This window comes from Mobula hypostoma, chromosome 21, assembly GCF_963921235.1.
Source record: "Mobula hypostoma chromosome 21, sMobHyp1.1, whole genome shotgun sequence".
In the NCBI taxonomy this organism is placed as follows: Eukaryota; Metazoa; Chordata; class Chondrichthyes; order Myliobatiformes; family Myliobatidae; genus Mobula; species Mobula hypostoma.
The window spans coordinates 14975866-14998888 of NC_086117.1; the positions used below are offsets into that span (position 1 = coordinate 14975866).

The following is a 23023-nucleotide window of genomic DNA, read 5'->3' on the forward strand; positions in this document are numbered from 1 at the left end:
TGTTTTATGACAAATATTCATAAAATATTCAGGACCTTTTAGAACATTTACACAGTTGAATGTGAGATTGCCAGCTTCCAGGGAAGTTTGAACATATTGGGGTGCTCTTGATGTTTTTCTAAATTAATTTATAATGAATGGTTAAATACATAATCTATTTTGAGCAGTGACTCACCAAAATATATGTTGGGGTTTTGTGCTAGATTCTCTCAACAGGTTGCCTGTGTTTTTTTTTAATTTTATTTTTAATTGGATTCATGAGTTTTATATCTGATGTTGTAATTTGCTTGAAGTACTTGCTAATTTAGCAGTTAATGGCAGCCAAATACAGTGTCTCTTCTGCCCCTGGAGAGATTTTATTCACAACTGGGGTAGATTTGTCACAATCAATTATGACTTAAACAAGAAACAGCCAGCGGGGGCTTTGCTAGAGGAACTCAATCTCTGAGACAAGACCAGCACAGCTGGTATCTGAGCATCACTCGATACACCAACTGTCTGAAAGGAAAAACAAATAATGCTGAATGAGATATTTAGGTTTTCCAAAATAGCCTATATGGTTTACAAGTTATTACAATTCTTATTGCATTTTTGTGCACTATTTACTGACTGGATTAAAATGATATACATCTTTTATGCTTGCATTTTTTGTTGCTGTAAAAATATTTAAAGCGACTTATTTTAGTGCTAGGGGCCTTATGTGTAAATAGGTATCTAAAATCAGATAAAGAAAAGATAATTGTACACATAGGAAGGTAACATCGTACTTTATTCATAGTGCGCCGTATATTTTAGGTAGATCATCTAGGGAGTATTGGAGGCTGCGTCTCTTTAAGATAGTGAATCTGTGGAACTCTTTGCACTGGTGGCTGATGGGGTCAAGTCATTGGGTATATTTAAAGCTGGAGTTGATAGGTTCTTGATTAGTAAGAGTGTCAAAGGTTATGGGGAGAAACAGGAGAATGGGTTTGAAAGGAAAAATAAATCAGCCGTGATCAAACGGCAGAGAGGCTTGATGGGCCGAATGGCCAAATTCAGCTCCTATATCTTCTGGTCTTCTGGACGTAGGCAGCTGTCCTGGAGCCCCATGTGGTGATGGGCATTTCTCCTTAGATTTGCTGTATTGGCACCTAAAATTCAATACTTCCGCGTGTTTCATCTTTAAACTATTCTCTATATTTTGAATCTGACTTTATTAATATAAAGTTATCTTGCAATACTGAAAATGCCATATCAGTAAATGTCAATTTCAAAAACAGGTTAAAGATTTCAGTGGATATTATACTTCAAGATGGTGCCAGCAAAGAATGCAACCAACAGCGATGTTCTGCAGACGGTTCATTAAACTACTTTTACTTCTTCTTTTTCCAAATACGATTCTACTACTAAGCTGTATGTAATTGGAACCTGTGATTTACATTCTGATGGTGTGTTTTTGGGCCAATTGAGCAATCTAGCACTTTGCTGTTTCTGAGGGATATCAATGAGATTTGGAGCAGAGTGTGCGGCTTGGAAGCCTGGAGATGGGGCGCGAGCCCATGATTGACTCCATTGCTTCTCTCCAATGGAGGTTTTAAGCAAGACTGAAGTCAACAAGGATGAGCACTGAGGACGGGCAGATGTTTGGCACTGTCTGCTTGCACCTGACTGGTCTTTCTCTCCCTCTTGCTAGCTGCTTTTGGAGGAAAGTGCAGGAGTCTTGGCATTCACATTGCAAGGATTGATCAGCGAGGCTGTGGACTTATTTTGGGGGACTTTGAGGTTCACCTTGCATGTGATTCTAGATTCTCTTTGCTCTTTTTATTGCTGTTTTTGAGCAGTTTAATCAGGTGAACAATGGGGCGCTTCAGCGAAGAATGGCCCTGCAGCCAGCAGTGGGCTAGCGGCACAGCAGTGAACTGAACTACTGCTGGACTCCTAGTTTGATGTTTGACATTCTGTGTGTTGTTCACTCACCTTTTACTGTTTGCGCAAGTTGTTCTTTTTTCACATGTTGGGTGTTTGATATTTTCTTGAACAGGTTCCCTTGTGTTTCTTTGTTTCATGGCTACCTGCGGGAGGACAAATCTCAGAGTTGTATGCTGTATATGTACTTTGATAATAAATATACTATGAATCTTTGAATATTGTCCTTCATTTCAGTAAATACAGATACATTTTTTGAGGGGCTATCAGCCACTCATTTGTAATTAACCTTTTCAATGGACTAATTCTGTGTTGTATTAAGTCTCTGGCTTGTTTTGACCGTTGTATGTACTGATGAGTTTCAATCTGTTTTTAAGCAGGAACCTCTCACAGGCTCAGACGATTTATTTTACGCACCATTTGCTGCTTTTTCATAGGGTTTTCTTCCTGGAAGTTCCAGATGATGCTGTCATTGAGCGTCTTTCAATGAGAATGGTTGATCCAGCCACAGGTAAAAGGTCAGTGTTTCATTTTATCTAAACAGTCAGTTGGGTAAGCGATTTAAAAATAATGCCTTATATGTTCAGCATTCAGATCTATTTTGTACAGGTTTATTATTTAAACAAACAGGGAATGATGGAAGGAAGTCTTTGATATTCCCTGTTAATATTTCAGACTCCATCTTGGCCTGTCCAATTTTTCCATATAATTTAAACCGTCTATTCCACCAATTGGTCTAGTAAGGTTTCTGAGCTGCTTCCAGTATTGGTTTATTATTGTCATGCACCAAGATACAGAGAAAAATTTGTTTGTATACTGTATATATAAATCAAATCATTGCACAGTGCATTGAGCTAGAATAAAATACAACACTAACAATGTGGCATAAAATGTAAAAACTATTGGAAGTGTGCAGTACAGGTAGATGATAAAGTGAATGATCATAATGAGGTAGATTGTGAGATCAAGAGTCCATCTTATTGTTCAAGAGGTTCATTCAAGAGTCTGATAACAGTGGGGTAGAAGCTGGCCTTGAGCATGCTTTCAGCCTTTTGTATCTTCTGTCTGATGGGACAGAGAAGAAGAGAGAATTTCCAAGGTGGATCGGGTCTTTGATTATGCTGGGTGCTTTACTGAGGTAGTCTTCATAGAGGAGAGGCTGGTTCCTGTGATGTGCTGAGATGTGGCCACAAATCCTTGCAGTTTCTTGCAGTCACATGCAGAGCAGTTCCCAAACCAAATTGTTATGCATCCAGAACTAATGTTTTGTATAGTGCATGGATAAAAATTGCTAAGAGTAAATAGGGACATAACAAATTTCTTTTAGTCTCCTGAGGAAGCAGAGGTGTTGGTGAGCTTTCCTGGCCATAATGTCAACGAGGTTGGACCTGGGCAATCTGTTGGTGATATTCACACCCAGGAACTTAAGGCTCTCAATCCTCTCAACCTCATGATGTAGGTGGGAGCATGTGCACTGCCCCACTTTCTGAAAGCGCTTTTGTTTTGTTGACATTAAGGGAAAGTTTGTTGTCATGACACAATGTCACTGAGCTCTCTATCTCCTTCCTGTGCCACTTATCGTTATTTGAGATACGGCTCACTACAGGCTGTACTTGCAACCCTGCAGATGGAGTTAGGGTAGAATCTGACCATGCAGTCGTGAGTGTACAGGGAGCAGAGGAAGGGACTGAGGATGCAGCCTTGTGGAGTACCTGTGTTTCGAACAATTGTGATAGAGATGTTGCTGCCTATCCTAACTGTTGGTCAGAAAGTCATAATGTCCTTCCTTAAATAAGGAAACCATTCTCTTATTCCAGCTGTGGTCTCATCAACGCACTTTAGAACTGAAACATTACCTCCCAACTTGTCTTCATTTATTGTTGTGATAACTAATCACATTCTTTCAGCATTCCTTGCATCATACCTTTTTGTGAATTCTTAGGCCATCCAGGCCATCCTGGGTCTCAGAGCGCTGTGATATCTCATCAGTTAGATAATATGTTGCTTTTTTATTATCTTTCCTGCGAATGAGCAATTCCTTAATTTGCCAAATAAAACACCATTCACCATATCTCTGCCCCATCACTGATCTATATCCTTTGCAACATTCTTATATCTTTTCCACAACTTAAATCTCCTACCTGTTTTTGGTCATCAGCAACTACAAACAACTGCTGGATACCTTGAATACCAACCTAACTTAATACCAATCCCGAAAGTCTCCTTGTAAAGTCGTGTTAAACTTTGGCTCAATAACTCTCTTGTGCTGATGCCTTATTCTCCTCTGCAAACTGCTCTGCATCATTCTTTTCACAATATTAAATACATTTAATACATTTAATACTTTTGAAGAAAGAATTTGAATCACTTTATTAGAATATTCCTGTTATTGCTTTAAGTGATATGTTTCCATAAAAACATTAAAATATAAAAGTGCAAGTGGCAGGAGATCCATTGTTTAATACTATGTTTAATTTTCCTTTGCAATGGAGTTGGTAAGAATTTAATAAAATGCTGCCTTAAATAGCAAAGGGGAAAAGTGTTATTTGGATTAGATTTAATGAACATAATCTAACAAACCAAACTTTGTGTCAATTAGTCAGTGGTTGGTCATAGAGTCATGGAAAAGTACAGCACAGAAACAGGCCTTTTGGCCTAACTAGTCCATGCCAAAACCATTTAAGCTGCCTACTCCCATCGACCTGCACCAGGACCATAACCCTCCATATCCCTTATACGTATCCACATACCTATCCAAACTTTTCTGAACATTGAAGTCGAACTTACATGAATCACTTGTGCTGGCAGTTCACTCAACACTCTCACAAACCTCTGAGTGAAGAAGTTTTCCCTCAAGTTCCCCTTAAACTTCTCACCTTTCACCCTTAACCCATGACCTCTGGTCGTAGTCTCACCCAACCTCAGTGGAAAAAGCCCAGTTGCATTTACCCTATCTATACCTCTCATAATTTTGTATACCTAAAAAAAATTAAGGGGTAAAGATACAGATATCAACAGTGGCATGGACAGACACATGGGCAAAGGAATTTAATTTATAAAAGCATCTTATTACATCTCAACATGCTTCATATAGATTGGTTACCTTTCAAGTATTATAATTGTTATATAGTCCTATTGAGCAACTCTTTCGCACACAGCAAATTCCATCAAAATCATTGTTCAGTATTGGTTTGGAGAGGGTACAAGCCAAGATATTAGATAATTCTCTGCTCTTCAGTAAGTTGTCTAATATTGTGACTAATAAAGCAAAGACTGAGGAGCCAAAGCTGATTAACCCATTCATATGGGTGATGATGTGGACCTGGTATCAGCTTTGCCAAGAACCTAGTAATTCAGACAACTACCACCCAAATCAAGCCTTGACAATCAAAAGAGTTCTCCGAACCTAAAGGCACTAAACATGTCATCAGCAAAACAAAACAAAAGACACATAAGCTAAAGTAAAGTAAAGATTGTTAATAAGTCAGCAGGAAGCAATAAGTTATTGATTATTCAGTGTTTGTGTTCTTACTGAAAGTTGTGATATTCTCCTTGTGACTGTATTGGATCTTATAATCAAACATAAAAGAGCACACTTTATGCCTTATGAAGCCAGATATAAACATGAAATATTTCAGCAAAACCTGGTATTTCAAGCACACAGGTAAGATCATAATTATATACTCACTTTTATGTTAATTATTCAAGATTTACTTTGCTCAAATTCATAAATCTCTTCTGCTGATGATCACTTTTGTCATCTGTTTGAAAATGTCCTAGTTGGTGATCAAAGGGAATATTTCTACTTCCATTCAATTTTTTTTGTCTGATTTTTAAGCAAATACTGCAAAGCTAAATGCAGCCAATTACTGTACCTGTGGTTGGTTTGTTTGAATTGCTTTTCCAAGCTTTCTGTAAATCTTTGTCTGTAGCCATATGGAAAATCCATGTAACCAAAAACCAGCATGTCCATACTGAAGGATCCATAGCTGGACTTGATAGCAAAGGTAGCTGAGCTTCAAAAGCTTTTAAATTAAATTGCATTTTTAGCAACTTGGACAAGATTGGATCTGGAGAAGAGTGACAGTGAAATGGAAGGAGTTCACTCGTACCAGAGGATCCTCACTAAGCAATCTGGCAACATAAGATTAACTGCAGCCCCATGTATCAAGGAACTGGCACAGAATTGTATGCACATGCTAGGTGTTAAATCGTTCCATTCTTTTTCTTTGCCAACATTTAACCCATAAACATGATGCCTTTTTCATTGCACAGCTATTAAGGTGTGCCTTGACATACCTGCATCTTCTTATTTCAGGTTTTTGTAACAATCTAGCTGTATGAGATGCAGTCACTTGCTTATATTCAAGAAGGTTGGGCATGCGCCTGTCATTCTACATCTCAACTCTTCTGCTTTGCTTGTCAGCAGGTTGCTATGTCACGGCCCTAAATACATCTCCAGTAAGGTGTTTCCATTAACGTTTAGAGAAGAAAGGAGGATCTCCTGACATGCCTAACAAACACAGATCATCTCAACGGCAGGCAGACAGACCTCCCTCTAGTCATTGCTCATTTCTCTCAGTGGAGGGTTACTGCCTTCAACCAGAGGAGGAAACAAGGAGAAACAAAGAAAGAAATAGGAAATAAGAATTTTTTAAAATCACAAAGGATATAAAAATATAATTGTGAAGGCAGAAATATACATACCTTCGCTATTCCAAACAAAATCAGGGAATGTATATCTGTAGGAACATACTTTAAAGATCAGGAGATTATTTTGATAGTGGGCTCACCATGTGAATGTACTAATTGTACGCAGTTTGTTGGGAGGGAGGGAGGACTTGTGGATGTACTTGCAGTATGTCCTCTCCTCTCCTATCCTCTCCCCCTGCTCCCTCTCCCCTCATCATCCTCTCTTCCCCTCCCGCATGTACACACGTGTACACACACACACACACACACACACACACACACACACACACACACACAGAGCAAATGTACAAGTGTTGCTTTAAGCTGATGTCTCCATGTGAGTCTTCCATGTAGGGGTCCTGAAGAGTAATGGGGATAGCTCTTTTGTGTTAGCCAGTGAACTGCAGCTACCTTGAGCTTAATGCAGAAATTGTAATTCGATTTGTAGATCTAAATCAGCATTTATGTTCCATATGAACTTCCTGTGTCCATCTTTTAATGCTATCAACATGTCCTTCTAATCCTTTCTCACTCATGCTTATCCAGCAAACTAGTAAGCCTGAAGTTGTGATATATTAACTTTACATTAACAGAATTGTGGATTCTGTGAATTTGCAATATATATTAACATGATAAGTTTCCTAATTATGGATTCAGATTTATTTATTTATCACATGTACAGTGGAACGTGTCATTTACATTAACAACCAACAGAACTTAACGATGTGATGTTGTGCAAGTGTTGCCACACATTCCGTTGCCAACATAGCATGCCCGCAATGCTTGGCAGAACAACACAGAGCACAACAACCAACAAAGCAAAAGCTGCAAAACAAACCTAATTCCTCCCTCCCTCCCTCCCTCCCACCCCTCATACACACATACATACACACATACATACACAGTCCTCCAACCCCATCTTCAGCCTCCAATGGACTCGTGGATTCACAGACATTGGGCTTCGACTTCCCAGAAGACTCGCAGAGACTAACAGCCATAGGCTTCCACAGACTTCAGGACTTCCAATTGACCTTTGGGCTTTGACCTCAGACTTCCCCACTGAGAGTAGGTTTAACCCCACCTTGGACATTCAAAAGCTCTACTAACACAATTCCACTACCCCCCCCCATTCCCACCATCAGCATCTTAGTTGGACCCACTATATAAACTTAGTCCACTCCTCTATCCTCTCTGCATTCATGACTACGGGGCTAGGCACAGCTCAAATACCATCTATCACTGACACCTGGCAGACAGGAATAAGATAGATTGGCTTGCACTCAATGTCAGTAAGACCAAGGAATTGATTGTGGACTTCAGGAAGGGGGATTCGGAAGAACACAAACCAGTCCTCATCGAGGGTCAGCAGTGGAAGGGGTGAGCAGCTTCAAATTCCTAGGCATTAACATTTCAGATGATCAACCTCATGCCCAACATATTGATACAATTAGGAAGAAAGCACATCATCGGCTATACTCAATTAGGAGTTTGAGGAGATTTGGTATATCGCCAAAGGCTCTAGCAGATTTCTGCAGATATACCATGGAGAGCATTCTGACTGGTTGCATCACCCAGAAGTGCCAATGCAGAGGGTTGTGGACCCAGATATACCATGGAGGGCATTCTGACTGGTTGGATCACCTGGAAGTGCCAATGCAGAGGGTTGTGGACCCAGATATACCATGGAGAGCGTTCTGACTGGTTGGATCACCTGGAAGTGCCGATGCAGAGGGTTGTGGACCCAGCCAGCTCCACCATGGCCACAGCCATTTCCATCATCGAGGCCTCTTCAAAAGGCAATTCATCAAGAAGGTGGCATCCATCATCAAAGACCCTCACCATCCAGGACATGCCCTCTTCTCATTACTACCATCAGGGAGGAGGGACAGGAACCTGAAATACACACTCAGTGTTTTAGGAACACCTTCTTTCCTCCACCATTATAGTTCTGAACTTACCATGAACCCATGAACACCACCCCACTATTTTGTTCTTGCAATATACATATTTTTTAGGTAGTCTTATTCTAAGTTACAGTGATTTTTATATACATTGCTCTGTACTGCTGCCACAAAACAACAAATCTCACAATTTACTGTCGTTAATAATAAATCTGATTCTGAAACACCATGGCTACACCCAGTATCTCAGAATTTATGTACTGACATACCTTCAAACTCTGCAAATTGGTTCCACTCTCCATTAGGCACAAATGAAGAATGAGGTAGGGTTTTGTTCGCTTGCTCAGAGGAGTGCAGCTCCAACAACACTTAAACAGCTTGGTACTCTCCAGGAGAAAACCGCTTGGTTGATTGGCATCCCAATCCCCAACCCAAACATTCATTCCCTCCACAATGGCTACTGGCATCACTTACAAGGTGCACTAGGAGCAACTTGCCCAGGCTTCTTTGCCAGTGTCTCCCAACTCTGCAACCTTCATATACTACAGAGACAGCAGGCAAATGGGAACATGAGGTAGTCACAGGGAAATGCCTTAGTCATAAAGTCATAGCTCACTACAGTAAAGACCCAGGCCATTCGGCCTATCTAATTCGTGTTGAACTTATTTTGCCGAGTCCCGTTGACCCACATGTGGACCATATTGTTCCATATCCTTCCCATCCATATACTTATCCAAACTTCTTAAAAATATTGTAACCAAACCCACATCCAGCACTTCTGCTGGCAGCTCGTCCACACTTACACCACTCTGAGTGAAGAAGCTCCAGCTCAGGTTCCCCTGAAATATTTCACCTTTCACCGTTAACCTATGACCTCTAGATCTAGTCTCCCCCAACCTCAGTGGAAAAGCCTATTTGCATTAACTATATCTGTACTTCTCCCCTCTTTCTTCTACACCCCAGGGATTAAAATCCTATCCTATTCCGCCTTTCCTTATAACTGGGGTCTTCGTGGTCATAAAAATGCTGACGTGCAACAGTTATAGAGAATGTCTCTACCTGTAAATTTTCCTTCAGGTGGTACACTGTTCCCACTAGGAAATTCATTTGTGCTCCTTCATTCTTTTTTAAAATCCTGGAACTTCCTTCCAAATAGCACTGTGGGAGTAATTCACAGCCCACCATTAAATTCTCAGAGGAATTAAATCCCGATCTCGGTAATGATACCTAAATCTCCCACAATAATGTCATCGTTGATATTTTCTATTGTTTATCTCACTGGGGAGTGCGTGCGCATGCGCACACAAAATTGTCTCCAACTACCCTCACCTCTAGCCCATCTCCACCACTTAAGAAACTCAGATATTTACCCATTTGTTTTCTATATCCTATAATGCAACCCTACCCCTGATCTCTAGATACCTCACTCCAACCCTTCAGAATTCCAAAACTCACCACACATCTTTCACGCCTCCTAGATTTTCAGATCCCTTTGTTATTGGTTCAAGGTGCTGATGCCATTCGAAGTACCCACGCTGTGTATTCACCTGTCAACCATCCCTCCTTCAACTTCCTTCCAGAAGTCTTGCTTCCCAAAGCCTCTTACCCTCCCAGCCCCATTCTAGTGGGCTTTGACCCAAGACCATGCCTCATCCGAAGCACCCATTCCAACAATTGATGTAATGCTCAGAATCTCCTCTTGTCAATGCCTCCCATACTATTCTGTCACACACTTTTATTAAATGAAATATTCACCATACATGTATTATTTCTACATTCTGAGATTCTGCTAGCCCGGAGCCTATAGTGGCATGATAAACTTTAAAGTTTGTGAATCATTTTGCCTTTAGTGGCATTAGTGGGTAATCTTCTAAATTAAGTTCAGAGAAAGTACCACAGCTCACAGGTGCAATGGTATTCTACAGATAGCAGGCAAAACAGAAACTAAAACTGAATAATTCATCACACACAATTTTCCTTGCTTCAGGGACATAATAAAATTAGGTATTCAATTGTTAATTTAAAGTGTTGCCTCGTAGACAGGACACACAAACTGTTTCACAAAGGTCTAGGCAACAAATTAATAAAGCGTTGATGTCTATGACAGTACAAACCATTAGAGCTTCAATGTACCGTTTCATCCTGCAGATTTGATTGTGGCATTTATGTCACTATTAGAACAATCTGGAACAGCATAGGCTTTTCCTATAGTGATGACTAATCGAGATGTCTCCTGTGGTGTCAGGAGACAATCGCATTCAGTTGATAATTGACCGTGTTGATGCTCAGGAACTGTGTCATGTTGTACACTTTAATGATACAAGTTATTTGCAAAAGCAAGCTAACAAATGTAAAGTACAGGGTGTTTAAAAATAGAAGAGTTTCTACTGAATTGTGATACAGCTGAACATGCAAAGGAACTGATAGAAGACTTAACTGGGTCTTTCAGTCACTCCTGTTTCATGCCTTAAGGCTGATGGTAAGAGGCATCCTGACAACAGACATCTTGTGCAGAACTCACACTGATAAGGCATTTCTCATTTGGAACTTGCTAGCTCAAAGGTGATGCCCGGTTGAGATCAATATAACCTGGAGACCAAGCCTGGCAGGCCAGTTTACAACAAAATTCTGTGGTCAGAAGTTAAATGTAGGTCCTGACAGGGAGTGCCAAGACAGTAATGATCTGTTCATGTGGGATTACATGGAGATTACTGATCTCTTTAATGGTGTGGGGTTAGGATGTGGAAATCAGTTGAGGATGCTTTCCACACCCCAGCCCAAACCCATGAAAAGGGATTAGTAGCTGAAGCCACAGGCTTGATGAACCTTAGCCTTATATGCACACTATTGGATTGTCCATTCAAAAGCTCATCCTGTCGGGTTGGGAATGGTACTTATGGGGAAACGAGTCTGGGTGTTACTGGTACAGGGTTGTGAGAGTCATGTTAGTGTTATTGGTAAGGATTGTGAGAGCTGTGTTAGTGTTACTGGTAAGGATTGTGAGAGCTGTGTTAGTGTTACTGGTAAGGGTTACGTGAGTCGTGTTAGTGTTACTGGTAAGGGTTGTGAGAGCTGTGTTAGTGTTACTGGTAAGGGTTACGTGAGTCGTGTTAGTGTTACTGGTAAGGGTTACGTGAGTCATGTTAGTGGCTGATCATGGAATGTGTGCCCTCAGCTGGAAATTATCAAGTAAACTCAGCCTTCCTTTTTGTTTTTAATGTCGGTATATTGTTTTGTCTCATCAGTGTATGGAGAACAGGGTATCTTTGGTTATGATCTCCCACACTCTCATTTCTTTCTCTCACACACACCACTGTGGGCAAGGACTATTTACACTTTGTAGGAGGAATTGACATCTCAAATCATTTGCCAAACAACTTCAGTGGAAGATGTCAGGGAGATTGTTTGTATTTAATATGTGAAACCAAAACTAAGAAGAAAATAGCTTTAACATTGGGAGCTGTCCATTTAGCAAGAAGAAAAGTTTTTTTTTAATTTTCCGCAAGCATGTTTTGACCTCACTGTATCACATTAGTTTTCATTCCCACACAAAGCTGGTCACAGGCAGTCTTCAGGTTATGACAATATCTTTTCCTAAGAACTGTTCATAACCTGAGTTTTTCAGAAGTCAAAAATGATGTAGAACTGTGTGGGAGAGCATCACAAGAAGAGCAGTGAGGAGAGAGCAAGCAGACATGAAGAGTGACCGCCAGCCGACCTCACTGACACAGTGAGAAAGCGAGTCTGCTCATTGTTCCCAGCTTCACTCAGCTCAGCCCAGCCCCAGTTTGCTGTAGGTCGGTGAGGGAGTGTGTATGTTTGGGGGGGGGTGAAAAAAGGCACAGGAGAGTGCCCATACCTCCCATCAGAAGATGCCTGCAGTCCCACAGCAATGTCAAAGTCAAAGTAAATTATTATCAAAGTGTTACTATATACTGACTAGAGATTCATTTTCTTACAGGCATTTCCAGAAAAGTAAATACAATAGAATTTATGAGAAACTAAACATAAACAAAGACTGACAAACAACCAATATACAAAGCAAGACAAATTGTGCAAATAAAAAATACATAATTATACTGAGAACATGAGTTGTAGAGCTCATGAAAGTAATTTGGCAGATTGTGGAACTAGTTCAGAATTGTGGTGAGTGAAGTTATCCACACTGGTTCAGGAGTCTGATGGTAAATCTATCCCCATCCAGAACACCGGTCTCCCAAAAGCTCATTCATGTGAACAGGGTGTCCATAAGTCTGTCGTTCACAACCTACACAAGCAAGTTTCCCAATAGTACTAAAGCAGACTGCATAGTCATTAGCTTGATGCTCTCTGTGGTAACATGCTGTGCATGAAGTGACTGCTATGCTTCTTAAGTTACTCTTGTGAGGACGTTTCCAAAGTGCCTTAGTGCTACCCAGGAGAGTTCATACTAGTTCGGCGCTGGTCCACAGGTCAGCAGGTGGAGACATGAGAAGAAGGTAAAGGTTGAGGAAAGTAAGCCATTCCAGGCAGGCTCAGCAGTTTGAGGTGTATCTATTTTAACGTGGACTAGTACGCATAACTATGCTATTGTGGCCATTGCAGGGATTGTTTGAGATAAGGGCAGAATTGGCTGCTCAATATTCTATGTTACTGATGTTTTAGGTGTGAAGTGAGTTACATCACTGATTAGGGAGAATGTCCTTGCTGCATTAGGTATATGATCTTAAAGGGATCACCTGGCAAAAATTTCTCAAAAATGAGAAAGGTGCAATCACAAGAGAGTCACAGACTTGTAAGGCATGGAAACAAACCCTTCACCCAACTCATCCATGTCCACTATGATGTCCACTTCTGCTTAACCATTTTCTCTGGCATCTCGTTCCATGTACACTCCAATCACTGTGAGGAAAAGTTGCCCCCCCCCCCAGGTTCCAATTACATCTTATCCCTCTCACCTTAAATCTACGTCCTCTATTTCCTGATTTCCCAACCATGCATTCACATTATCTGTGCCCTTCAATACTTTACATAACTCTGTAAGGTCACCTCAGAGTCTCCTATGCTCCAAGGAATCAAATCCCAGCCTGCCTAACCTCTTCCTATAACCTATTTCCTGGGGTCCTAACAATATCTTCATAATTCCTTTCTGCAGCCTTTCCAGCTTAATGGCAGATTTCTTACAGCAGGATAACCAAAATTGAACACAATATTCCAAGTGCAGCCCCTATGATGGACTTAGACTTACAGTCCTTCCCTTAGCTGCATGTCTCTTAAGTATACCTTACAAACTCTCTAAATCTATTTATGCATCTTAACAGCTCTTGTTGCGATGTAGAGACCAAAACCAAGCACTTGTCTTCCGATCAATGTTCAATTAAAGTTTAATCTTTCTGCTTTTTATTCGAAATTAAAACAAAGCCTTATTTAATTTCAGTTTATCGTGCTGTGTTGCTGCTTCTAAGGACTAGTCTATTCTCAGAACTTTTTGTTCCTAACTCCTTAACACTGTTCTGTTCTACGAATGTTGCCTTTCTTGCCTCCCAACCAAAATGTACTACTGCTAATTATAAATCCATCGTAATATTATTACCAGTTTTGTACTTTGTCACAGTCCTACTGCAGGATTCAGCATCTATGGAGAAGAGCAAACAGTCCACATTTGGGGCCAAAACCCTTCATTACTTGAGTTCCTCCAGCATTTTGTGTGTGTTCTGGATTTCCAGCATCTGTAGAATCTCTTGTGTTGATGATCTCCTGCAGGAATCTACTCCCACCTCCTCAGTTTAGCAAAGCCGGTTAAATAGGGAATTGTGCTTCTGATCGTGATCAAATTATTTATGCAAATAGAGAATGTGATCTGATCACTGCATCAACCAATATATAAAATAACTTTACACCATTTGTCAATGACCGGTAATCTCAATTTTCTATTCGGTAGCCAGTTTGCTATCCCTTTTGCCACCTACTCCCTGATAACATGGTATGTTGAAAGACATTTAGAAATCCAGATATATTATTTCTACTATATTACTGTACCTTTTTTTTCCAAAATCAGACATATCGGTTTGTTCAGGCATGGATGTTTCTGCGTAAATGTTCCACTATCTCTCATACTTAAGAGTATTGACTGGGAATCCCTTACTGTAAAAGGACTAGATGGGATAGAGTTTGTCAAATGTGTTCAGGAAAATTTCCAAGTTCGTTGAAGTCCCAACGAGAGAGCATATGATACTGGACTTGCTACTAGGGAATGAGACAGGGCAGGTGACAGAGGCTTGTATAGGGAAACGCTTTGCATCCAGTGACCACAATGCCATTAGTTTCAAAGTAAATATACAAAAAGATAGGTTTGATCCATGGGTTGAGATTCCAAATTGGAGAAAGGCCAATTTTGATGGTTTCAGAAATGATCAGAAAAGTGTGGATTGGGACAGACTCTTTTCTAGTAAGGGTCTACTTGGAAAGTGGGAGGCCTTCAAAAATGAAATTTTGAGAGTACAAAGCGTGTATGTACCTGTCAGAATAAAAGGCAAAGATAACAATTGTAGAGAACTTTGGTTGCCAAGAGATATTGAGGCCCTGGTTTAGAGAAAAAAGGAGGTGCATAGCAGGTATAGGCAAGTAGGAATGAATGAGGTGCTTATGGGGTGTAAGAAATGCAAGAGAACACTTAAGGAAGAAATCAGGAAGGCTAAAAAAGTGCATGGAGTTGCTCTAGTAGATAAGGTGAAGGAGAATCTTAAGGCATTCTACAGATATGTTAAGAGCAAAAGGATTGCAAGAGACAAAATTGGTCCTCTGGAAGACCAGAATTGTAATCCATGTGTGGAGCCAAAACAGATGGAGGAGATTTTAAATGCATTCTTTGCATCTGTATTTACTTGGGAGATGGATATAGGCTATAGAAGTGAGGCAAAGTGGCATCAACTTCATGGATCCTGTACAGATTACAGAGGAGGTGGTGTTTCCTACCCTGAGGTAATCATGGTGGATAAATCCCCAGAGCCTGACAAGGTGTTCCCTCGGACCCTACGGGAGGCAAGTGTGGAAATTGCCAGGGGGCTAGCAGAGATATTTAAAACATCATTAGTGACAGGAGAGGTACCAGAGGAGTGGAGGTTAACCAGTGTTGTTCCACTGTAGATAGGGTAAATGCAAGCAGGTGTTTTCCACTGAGATTGGGTAGGATTACAATGAGGTCATGGGTTAAAGGTGAAAGGTGAGAAGCTTTAGGGGAACATGAGGGGAAACTTCTTCACTCAGATGGTTATAGAGAGTGTGGAATGAGCTGCCAGCATAAGTGGCGCATGCAAGCTCGATTTCAATGAAAAGTTTGGATAAATACATGGATAGTAGAGACATGGAGAGCTATGGTCCTGGTGCAGGTTGGCGGGAGTAGGCAGACTAAATGTTTTTTGCATGGACTAGATGGGCCAAAGGGCTGTTTCTGTGATGTACCTCTTTATGATGCTGTCACTCTTACTGGCATAAAGGCAACTTAGTTCACTGGTTCCTTGGACTTGTTTTCTATTCATAGATGAATGTTTTTACATTTTGTATAAATAAATTATTCTATTGCAGAATATCAATAATTACAATATAAAAGGTTTAATTAGTATGTGAAATGAGGGAAATAACTTATATTTACCATTATTTTATTCAGTTGAACTGAATCCCCACAAATCCCTGCTTGTGAGCTTTCCAGTAGATTGGATTGTAAATATTCCCAATAACCCCTACAGGGGTGTAAATACCACCAGACCAGACATACCCAGGTATCATCCTTGATGAAGATGACAGAGTTTGTCATCAAAACATCGGTTGTAATTGATAACTGTACCCGAGAAGAGCTTATTCATCATATATGCCGGGAAAGCACTAGATCCTTTTTTTAACCCCTACTTTCCATCACATTAATGTATCTCCCAGGATGAATGTTTAGCAACACGAGTGCAATGGGAGATAAGGACAATGGATACTCTGAGTTTTCTCATAGTTTCAACTGTTCAGTAAGCTTCTGCTGTGTTTCTTAATTGACTAAATGTTCAATGCGAAATAATTTATTTCAAATGCATCAATTCATGTGCACATTCTAACTGCAATATCTACTGGCAATGAGCTTGCTGTGACATCCGTTATGCCTTTTCTTTAGGTTTGATTTATCTTTATGTTTAATTAAACCAACTCCAATTACACCACCTGATAAATTATTTAGAGTGATACTAATTTTTTGTCAAATATAGTTAAGAAAACAATAATATACATTAACTAATCAGCCTAGTTCTACTTACTATGACATAGCTCACCATGATGCTCAAGAACTTATGATATTTATTGCATCAAATTTAATTAGTCATTACAAGTAGTATTTAAATTGTGGTCACATGCTTGAGCATAAATATTTGCAATATATCTGATTATAATCCTTAATGTGCTATGCATAATTTTAGTATCTTCAAAGTTGTAGGACAACATTAAGATTTATCCCAATTGAATTCTCCGTATCATAGCAGCATTTGATATTTTCAGCACTTTTTCTTATGTTAACCAGAATGATGACATTACATAGATTTTTCTCCTTGTCTGGAAACTACTCAGTAACTACATTTTCAGATTTCTGCAGGAAAGATATTTATGGAAACCTGTGTCCTGAGAGTGTATTCCGAATGCATTAGATTAAAAACATATTTTTACTAAATTCTGATAGGGAGCAGATTTTAAAAATATTCATAATTGCCCTCTTAGCGGCAAGTAAGAAATCAATCACTAGAAAATGGCTAAATCCAATACCACCTACATTAGAAGATTGGTACGAACTTATCTTGGAAATATTTAAAATGGAAAAGTTGACTTACTCCCTGAGAACTCAAAAAGAAACATTTTATCAAATCTGGAATAAATGGATTGAATATATAACCCCAATGCGAGCAGACTTTAGATGACTCTCCTAATGATTTATATTGCTCTTCTCATCAACACAGTAATATTGCTAACGTAAACACCCCTAGTCTAAATGTTTGTTTTTTTTTTGGAAAATAGAGCATTAACACAAGTAAAGGGAAAGATTTGGGAAAGGGATAAAAAAAAATGAAAAAATTAAGTAAATAAGTACATAGGGATTGGATAATTATGTCTGCGGGCAGGAACAAGCATGAACAAATTGGGATATAAACACCTACAATGGTTGGTATATAGGCTTGTATGCAACATTTTGGACCAGTGGAAATGGTCCAGAAGGGTTGTATGGAAACTATTATTACCATTTTTCTTAACAACTAATTTCATTACTTAGCCTAATAGGTTAGATTTACCACAGTACATAATTATCTATTTAAATGTTTATTTTCCTTTTATATCATCTCAATGTGTACTTAAGAATGTATAAATAATTGTAGTTTTATACATATAAAAAAAGGAAAAGGTTATATGTGTGAAAAAAGTACATGATAATTGTGAATTCCTTATCCAAATAAAAATAAAATTTAAAAAAAAATATTCATAATAATCTTCGCAGCCACAATTACTGCACATTGTAATGTTAGTAATTTATGAAACTAAGAGAACAAAGTTCTGTGAAATCACTCTTCTGCAAACTTGTTTTTCAGATATCACTCCATCTACAAACCAGCACCGAATAGTGAAGTTTATGGTCGCTGCAAAGTAAATCCTAAGGATTTTGAGGAAAACGTGCAGAAAGCACTGGAAGTGTATCATGCCAATATCTCTGAGTTGGAGCAATTCTACAAACCTGTAATTCGTGTGAATGCAGACCAGGACCCTCACACAGTATTTGAATACATTGAGAGCTGTATCGTCAAACCTTTGCCTAAGCAAACAAATGTCTTTATTTGATAAGACAGTTTCTCTAATGCCTTTACTTCAGTTTGTAGTCATCATTATTAAATTTCACTGTAAGTCATTTCTTGAACAATAAAATGACTTACACCAAGATATTCCTTGCTTTCCAAAGTTCAATCAAATGTTTCCCTACGATAAATACAGTTTATATGTAAATCTTTAAAATTTACAGCACTCAGAGATAAATATCTCAAATGAAAAAGTTCTTGAGTTGAACATCACAGCAGCCATTACATTAATGTGTAATAACATTGCAGGGTGAGTTCAAGGTCAGGCAATAATCAAAGTGATCTGTGATCTTCCAGTCATTCGTCACAGGGAGCTAAGCTTAGGCTGAGTATTGGACCCACCAGGATGAATCACTGCAAAGTACAAATTGCACTCATCGCTTCTAACCTTGATGAAGAACTCCCAGGGTTTGTTCAGTGTTAACATTTTTTTCATTCAGAATTATATGTTTCTATACACAATAAAAATGTTAGCCACTGGAATTTCTGATGCATATGAAACCCAATGAATGCATGGTGCATGAAATATTTATTTATTTGTTTGTTTGTTTGGAGATAGAGCATGGAGTAGGCCTTTCCAGACCTTCAAGCCACACCACCCCAGCAACCCCTGACAAGCCCGATTTAACCCTAACCTAATCACAGGACAATTTACCATGACCTGTTCACCTACCCGGTATATTTTTGACTGTGGGGGTGGTAGGTGGGGGAGACCAACGCTTTCCACGAGGAGAGATGCCGGAATTGAACTCTGAACTCCACGCCCCAAACCGTAATAGTGTCCGCTAACTGCTACACTACTGTGGCACCCACAGGAACTGCAGGAAATACAACAACTGCAGGATTCTAACTGTAAGTTTGTGTAAGATAAAACTTAGAGTGTAAAGATTAACTTTAGCTTTATTTGTCACATGTACATTGAAACATATTGTGAAATACATTGTTTGCATCAAATCAAAACAGTGATGATTGTGCTGGGAAGCCTGCAAGTGTCAGCATGCTTCTGGGCATAGCGACGTAGCATTCCCACAACTCACTAACCCTAATCTTTGGAATGTGGAAGGAAACCCACATGGTCATGGAGAGCATGTACAAATTCCTTACACACAGTGGCAGGAATCGAACCCTGATCTTACACCTGGTGCTATAAGTATTGCACCACCATGCAGTCTTCCAGTTTTGAAGAAATTCTTAAAATGTGTCTTAGGGAATCTCAGGCACTTCAAGCAGTGCATGAATTAGGCTGATTTGTGTGACCAGTGCCAGATTGTAGAGCATGCAACAAACCTCGAACAGACAATACAGTGTATTACATTGCGTCATGTAACCTGTGCAAAGATCAGTGTTTGCAACTGCTCCCCAAACAAAGGCTCTAATTAGCTCTAATGAGGAATATGTTATCAATCCAGGGTGTATTTCCTTTCAGGACTTCCTGATGATGATCATGAAGCATGCCCAAGAAGGCGGCAATATTTAGGAAACTAGTCTCCCACACACATGGAAAATACAAACGAGCTCTTACCCTCAGTGTTACTCCTCTCCTTACAATTCTTTAACTGAATTACATGGAGTCAGATGCTCAGGGGTGGATATGACTGAAGCTGATAGGCAAACTTGTGCTTAGAATTGGTAACAAGGTTGAATTTTTCTGTACTATTACACTGATATCCTACTTCTGGGGAACGTCCTTGGAAAACTAGTGACTTACATAAATACAAGAGATTCTACAGATGCTAGAAATCCCAAACAACACACACAAAATCTGGAGGAAACTCAGCAGGTCAGGAGACATCCATACTACTACTACTACTACGTCAACTCAGTCCTAGGGGCCGGCGTCGGGCACAATGACGGACTCTCCACTTCTCCCTCTGCCTCATCAGTGTGTTCAGTTCATCTACATTAGCCGCGCCGCTGTCTTCTAGGAGTGTGTTGACCATAGTCTTGGGAGGGCGCCCAGGGTTCATCCGCCCGTGCTTGGGCTCCCATATGATGACTAGACTGGCAGGTAGCTCGGGGTGGTGTAGACAGTGCCCCGCTAGTTGCAGTCTTCTCGCCTCGATTTTAGTGGAGAGCATCGGTAGGTTGTTATAGGGCTCAACGTTTGTCATGTGCTGTTGCCAACTCACATCAAGAGCCATCCGGAGCATTCGTGTATAGCAACCATCTAGAGACTTTCGCATCGTCTTGGTGAGTGTCCACGTCTTGCATCCGTACGTGAGAATGGACTCTATTACTGCTATGAAAATCCTGTTTTTAAGCCCTCTGGTCAGGTTCGACTTCCAGATTTCCTTCATGTCGTTCATAGCCCTCCACGCCAGCGCCTTCCGTATCTTTATGCCCTTCTCCGAACTCATCATTCTTGGCCCGAGGTATTTGTAGTCAAAGACTTTCTTAATGGTATTATTCTCTACGGACATCTATGGAGAGGAATAAACAGTCGATATTTCAGGCTGAGACCCTTCATCAAGACTCACATTCCTCATTTCCAGGATTTCTGCTGTTACTAATATCAGTGTTCCTCCAAGAGGACCACAGCCTTGTCTTGGTTTGGAGGCTTGTGTGCCTCAGTGACCCCGAGAGCTATGTTAGCTGGAGTCAGGGCCTTGTGCTTTGACTCTTGGTAGGGTCACCCATGCCAAACAGGTCAAAGGGTAGAGGCCAGACGAAGACTTTTCCACTAGTCCTCCCGTTTTGGGGGCTTAGCTCAGGGCTAACAATCTTGACTGGTCAAAAAAATTGCAAACAACTGTCATGCTTTTTCCGGATCCAGAACTTCCAGCTACAGGGCTGTTGGTCAAAACCCAATACAGGCATAGTTGTACAACATAATAAACAGTGATCCAGAATCACAAACTGATAAAATATCTGCCTATCTTTATTGTGCGAATCCACTAGATTTATTATATGTCTGATGAACTATCAAATCAAACGATTTGGGTTATGTGAACTAAAAACACACCTCTGTTCTCTGCTCAAATATTTGCCCGTTCCACATTAATAATTAGTGCTAATCTACCATATTAATAATTAGTGATAAATGAATAAAATTGCAGTTTATACCTGGATGATCCTTTGGCCTGTTACATCCACATCACTCTCTGCCAATCCTGACATTAAAACACCTTACCCTTCTCAGATTCAGAATCAGAATCAGGCTGAATATCACTGGCTTATGTCATGAAATCAGTTGTTTTGTGGCAGCAGTACATTGCAATACATAGTAATAAAAAGTATAAATTACAATAAATATATATAAACATTTTAAATAAGTAGTACAAAAAGAGAACAAAAAAGATATATAAGCGAGGTTGTCATGAGCTGTCTTATCTAGATTTGTTAAGATCTTGTGTTTTCAGTTTATTCTTGTCAAGATTATACTGACTGGCACGGGTTTTCAGCCTACTGTGATTATTTAAAGCAGACTCCCAATTAGCACATTTCGTGGGGTCCTTGTGTGTTTTGAGATTCATCTCACGGTGTTGCTCAGTCAAACCACCGATGTTCAGTTGGAATTCCTACAAATAAACTCTTGTTTCTCTCTCAATATGGGAGTCTGTCATTCCTCTGCACCTGGCTTCAGTCAGTTGTCAGTGCATATCGTGACGGAGCTAGTGTACATGGGTTCATTGTCCATTCAGAAATCTGATAGTGGAGGGGAAAAAGCTGATACTAAAACATTGAGCTTCTGTAACCCCCCCCCCCGACAGTAATGAGAAGAGGGCATGTCCCAGATGGTGAGGATCATTAGTTATGGAATCAGTCTTTTTGAGGCATCGTCTTTTAAAGATGTACCTGATGCTGGGGAGGCTAATGCCCATGATGGAGCTGACTGAATTTGCAGCTTTCTGCAGTGTTTTCCAATCCTGTTAAGTGGCCCCTCCTTACTAGCTAGTGATGCAACCAGTTAGAATGCTCTCCATCTGTACATTTGTAGAAATTTGCCAGTCTTTGATGACATACCAAGTCTCCTTAAAGTCCTAATGAAATATAGCCACTGTTATACCTCCTTTGTAATTGCATCACAATATATATGGCCCATGATAGATTTTCAGAGGTGATAAACTTGAATCTGCTCACCCTTTCCATTTCTGATCCCTCTGTGAGGACTGGTGTATATTCCCTCAACTTCCCCTTCCTGAAGTTTAAAATCAATTCCTTGGTCTTACTGATGTTGAGTGCAATGTTGATATTGTGACACCACTCAACCAGATGATCTATCTCACTCCTGTATGCCTCCTGGTCACCATCCGAAATTATGCCAACAATAGTTGTGGCATCTCCAAATTTATAGATGGCAGTACAGGAGCCCAGCTTTTGAAGCTTGTTGATTAGTACTAAGGGCATAATGGTGTTGAATGCAGATCTATAATCAATGAATGGTAAGTGTTGACGTAAGTTTTGCTATTGTCCAGGTGATCCAAGGCAGAGTGGAAAGCCTGTGAGATTCACTGTAGACCTGTTGTAGTGATAGGCAAACTGCAGTGGGTCCAGGTCCTTGATTCCGGCCATGATCAAACTCTCAAAGCACTTCATCATAGTAAATGCGAGGACAACTGGGTGATAGTTTCTGAGGCAGCTCACCCTGCTTTTCTAGGGCACTGGTATGATTGTCACTCTTTAGAAGCAGGTGGGAGCCTCCGACTGCAGCAGTGAGAGATCGAAAATGTCCTTGTG

The 23023-nt window shown here is 40.1% G+C and overlaps 1 protein-coding gene across 1 annotated transcript in view; it reads left to right on the forward strand.

The window, feature by feature from the left end:
• The window catches only part of ak8 (adenylate kinase 8), a 155903-nt gene extending 137536 nt beyond the window's left edge, over nucleotides 1-18367 (forward strand). The window contains exons 12-13 of the mRNA XM_063073107.1: nucleotides 2343-2423; nucleotides 18086-18367. Coding sequence (XP_062929177.1) covers nucleotides 2343-2423; nucleotides 18086-18332 — 328 coding nt within the window. The 3' untranslated portion in view covers nucleotides 18333-18367. The remainder of the gene's footprint in view (nucleotides 1-2342; nucleotides 2424-18085) is intronic.
• The last annotated feature ends 4656 nt before the right edge of the window (nucleotides 18368-23023 follow it).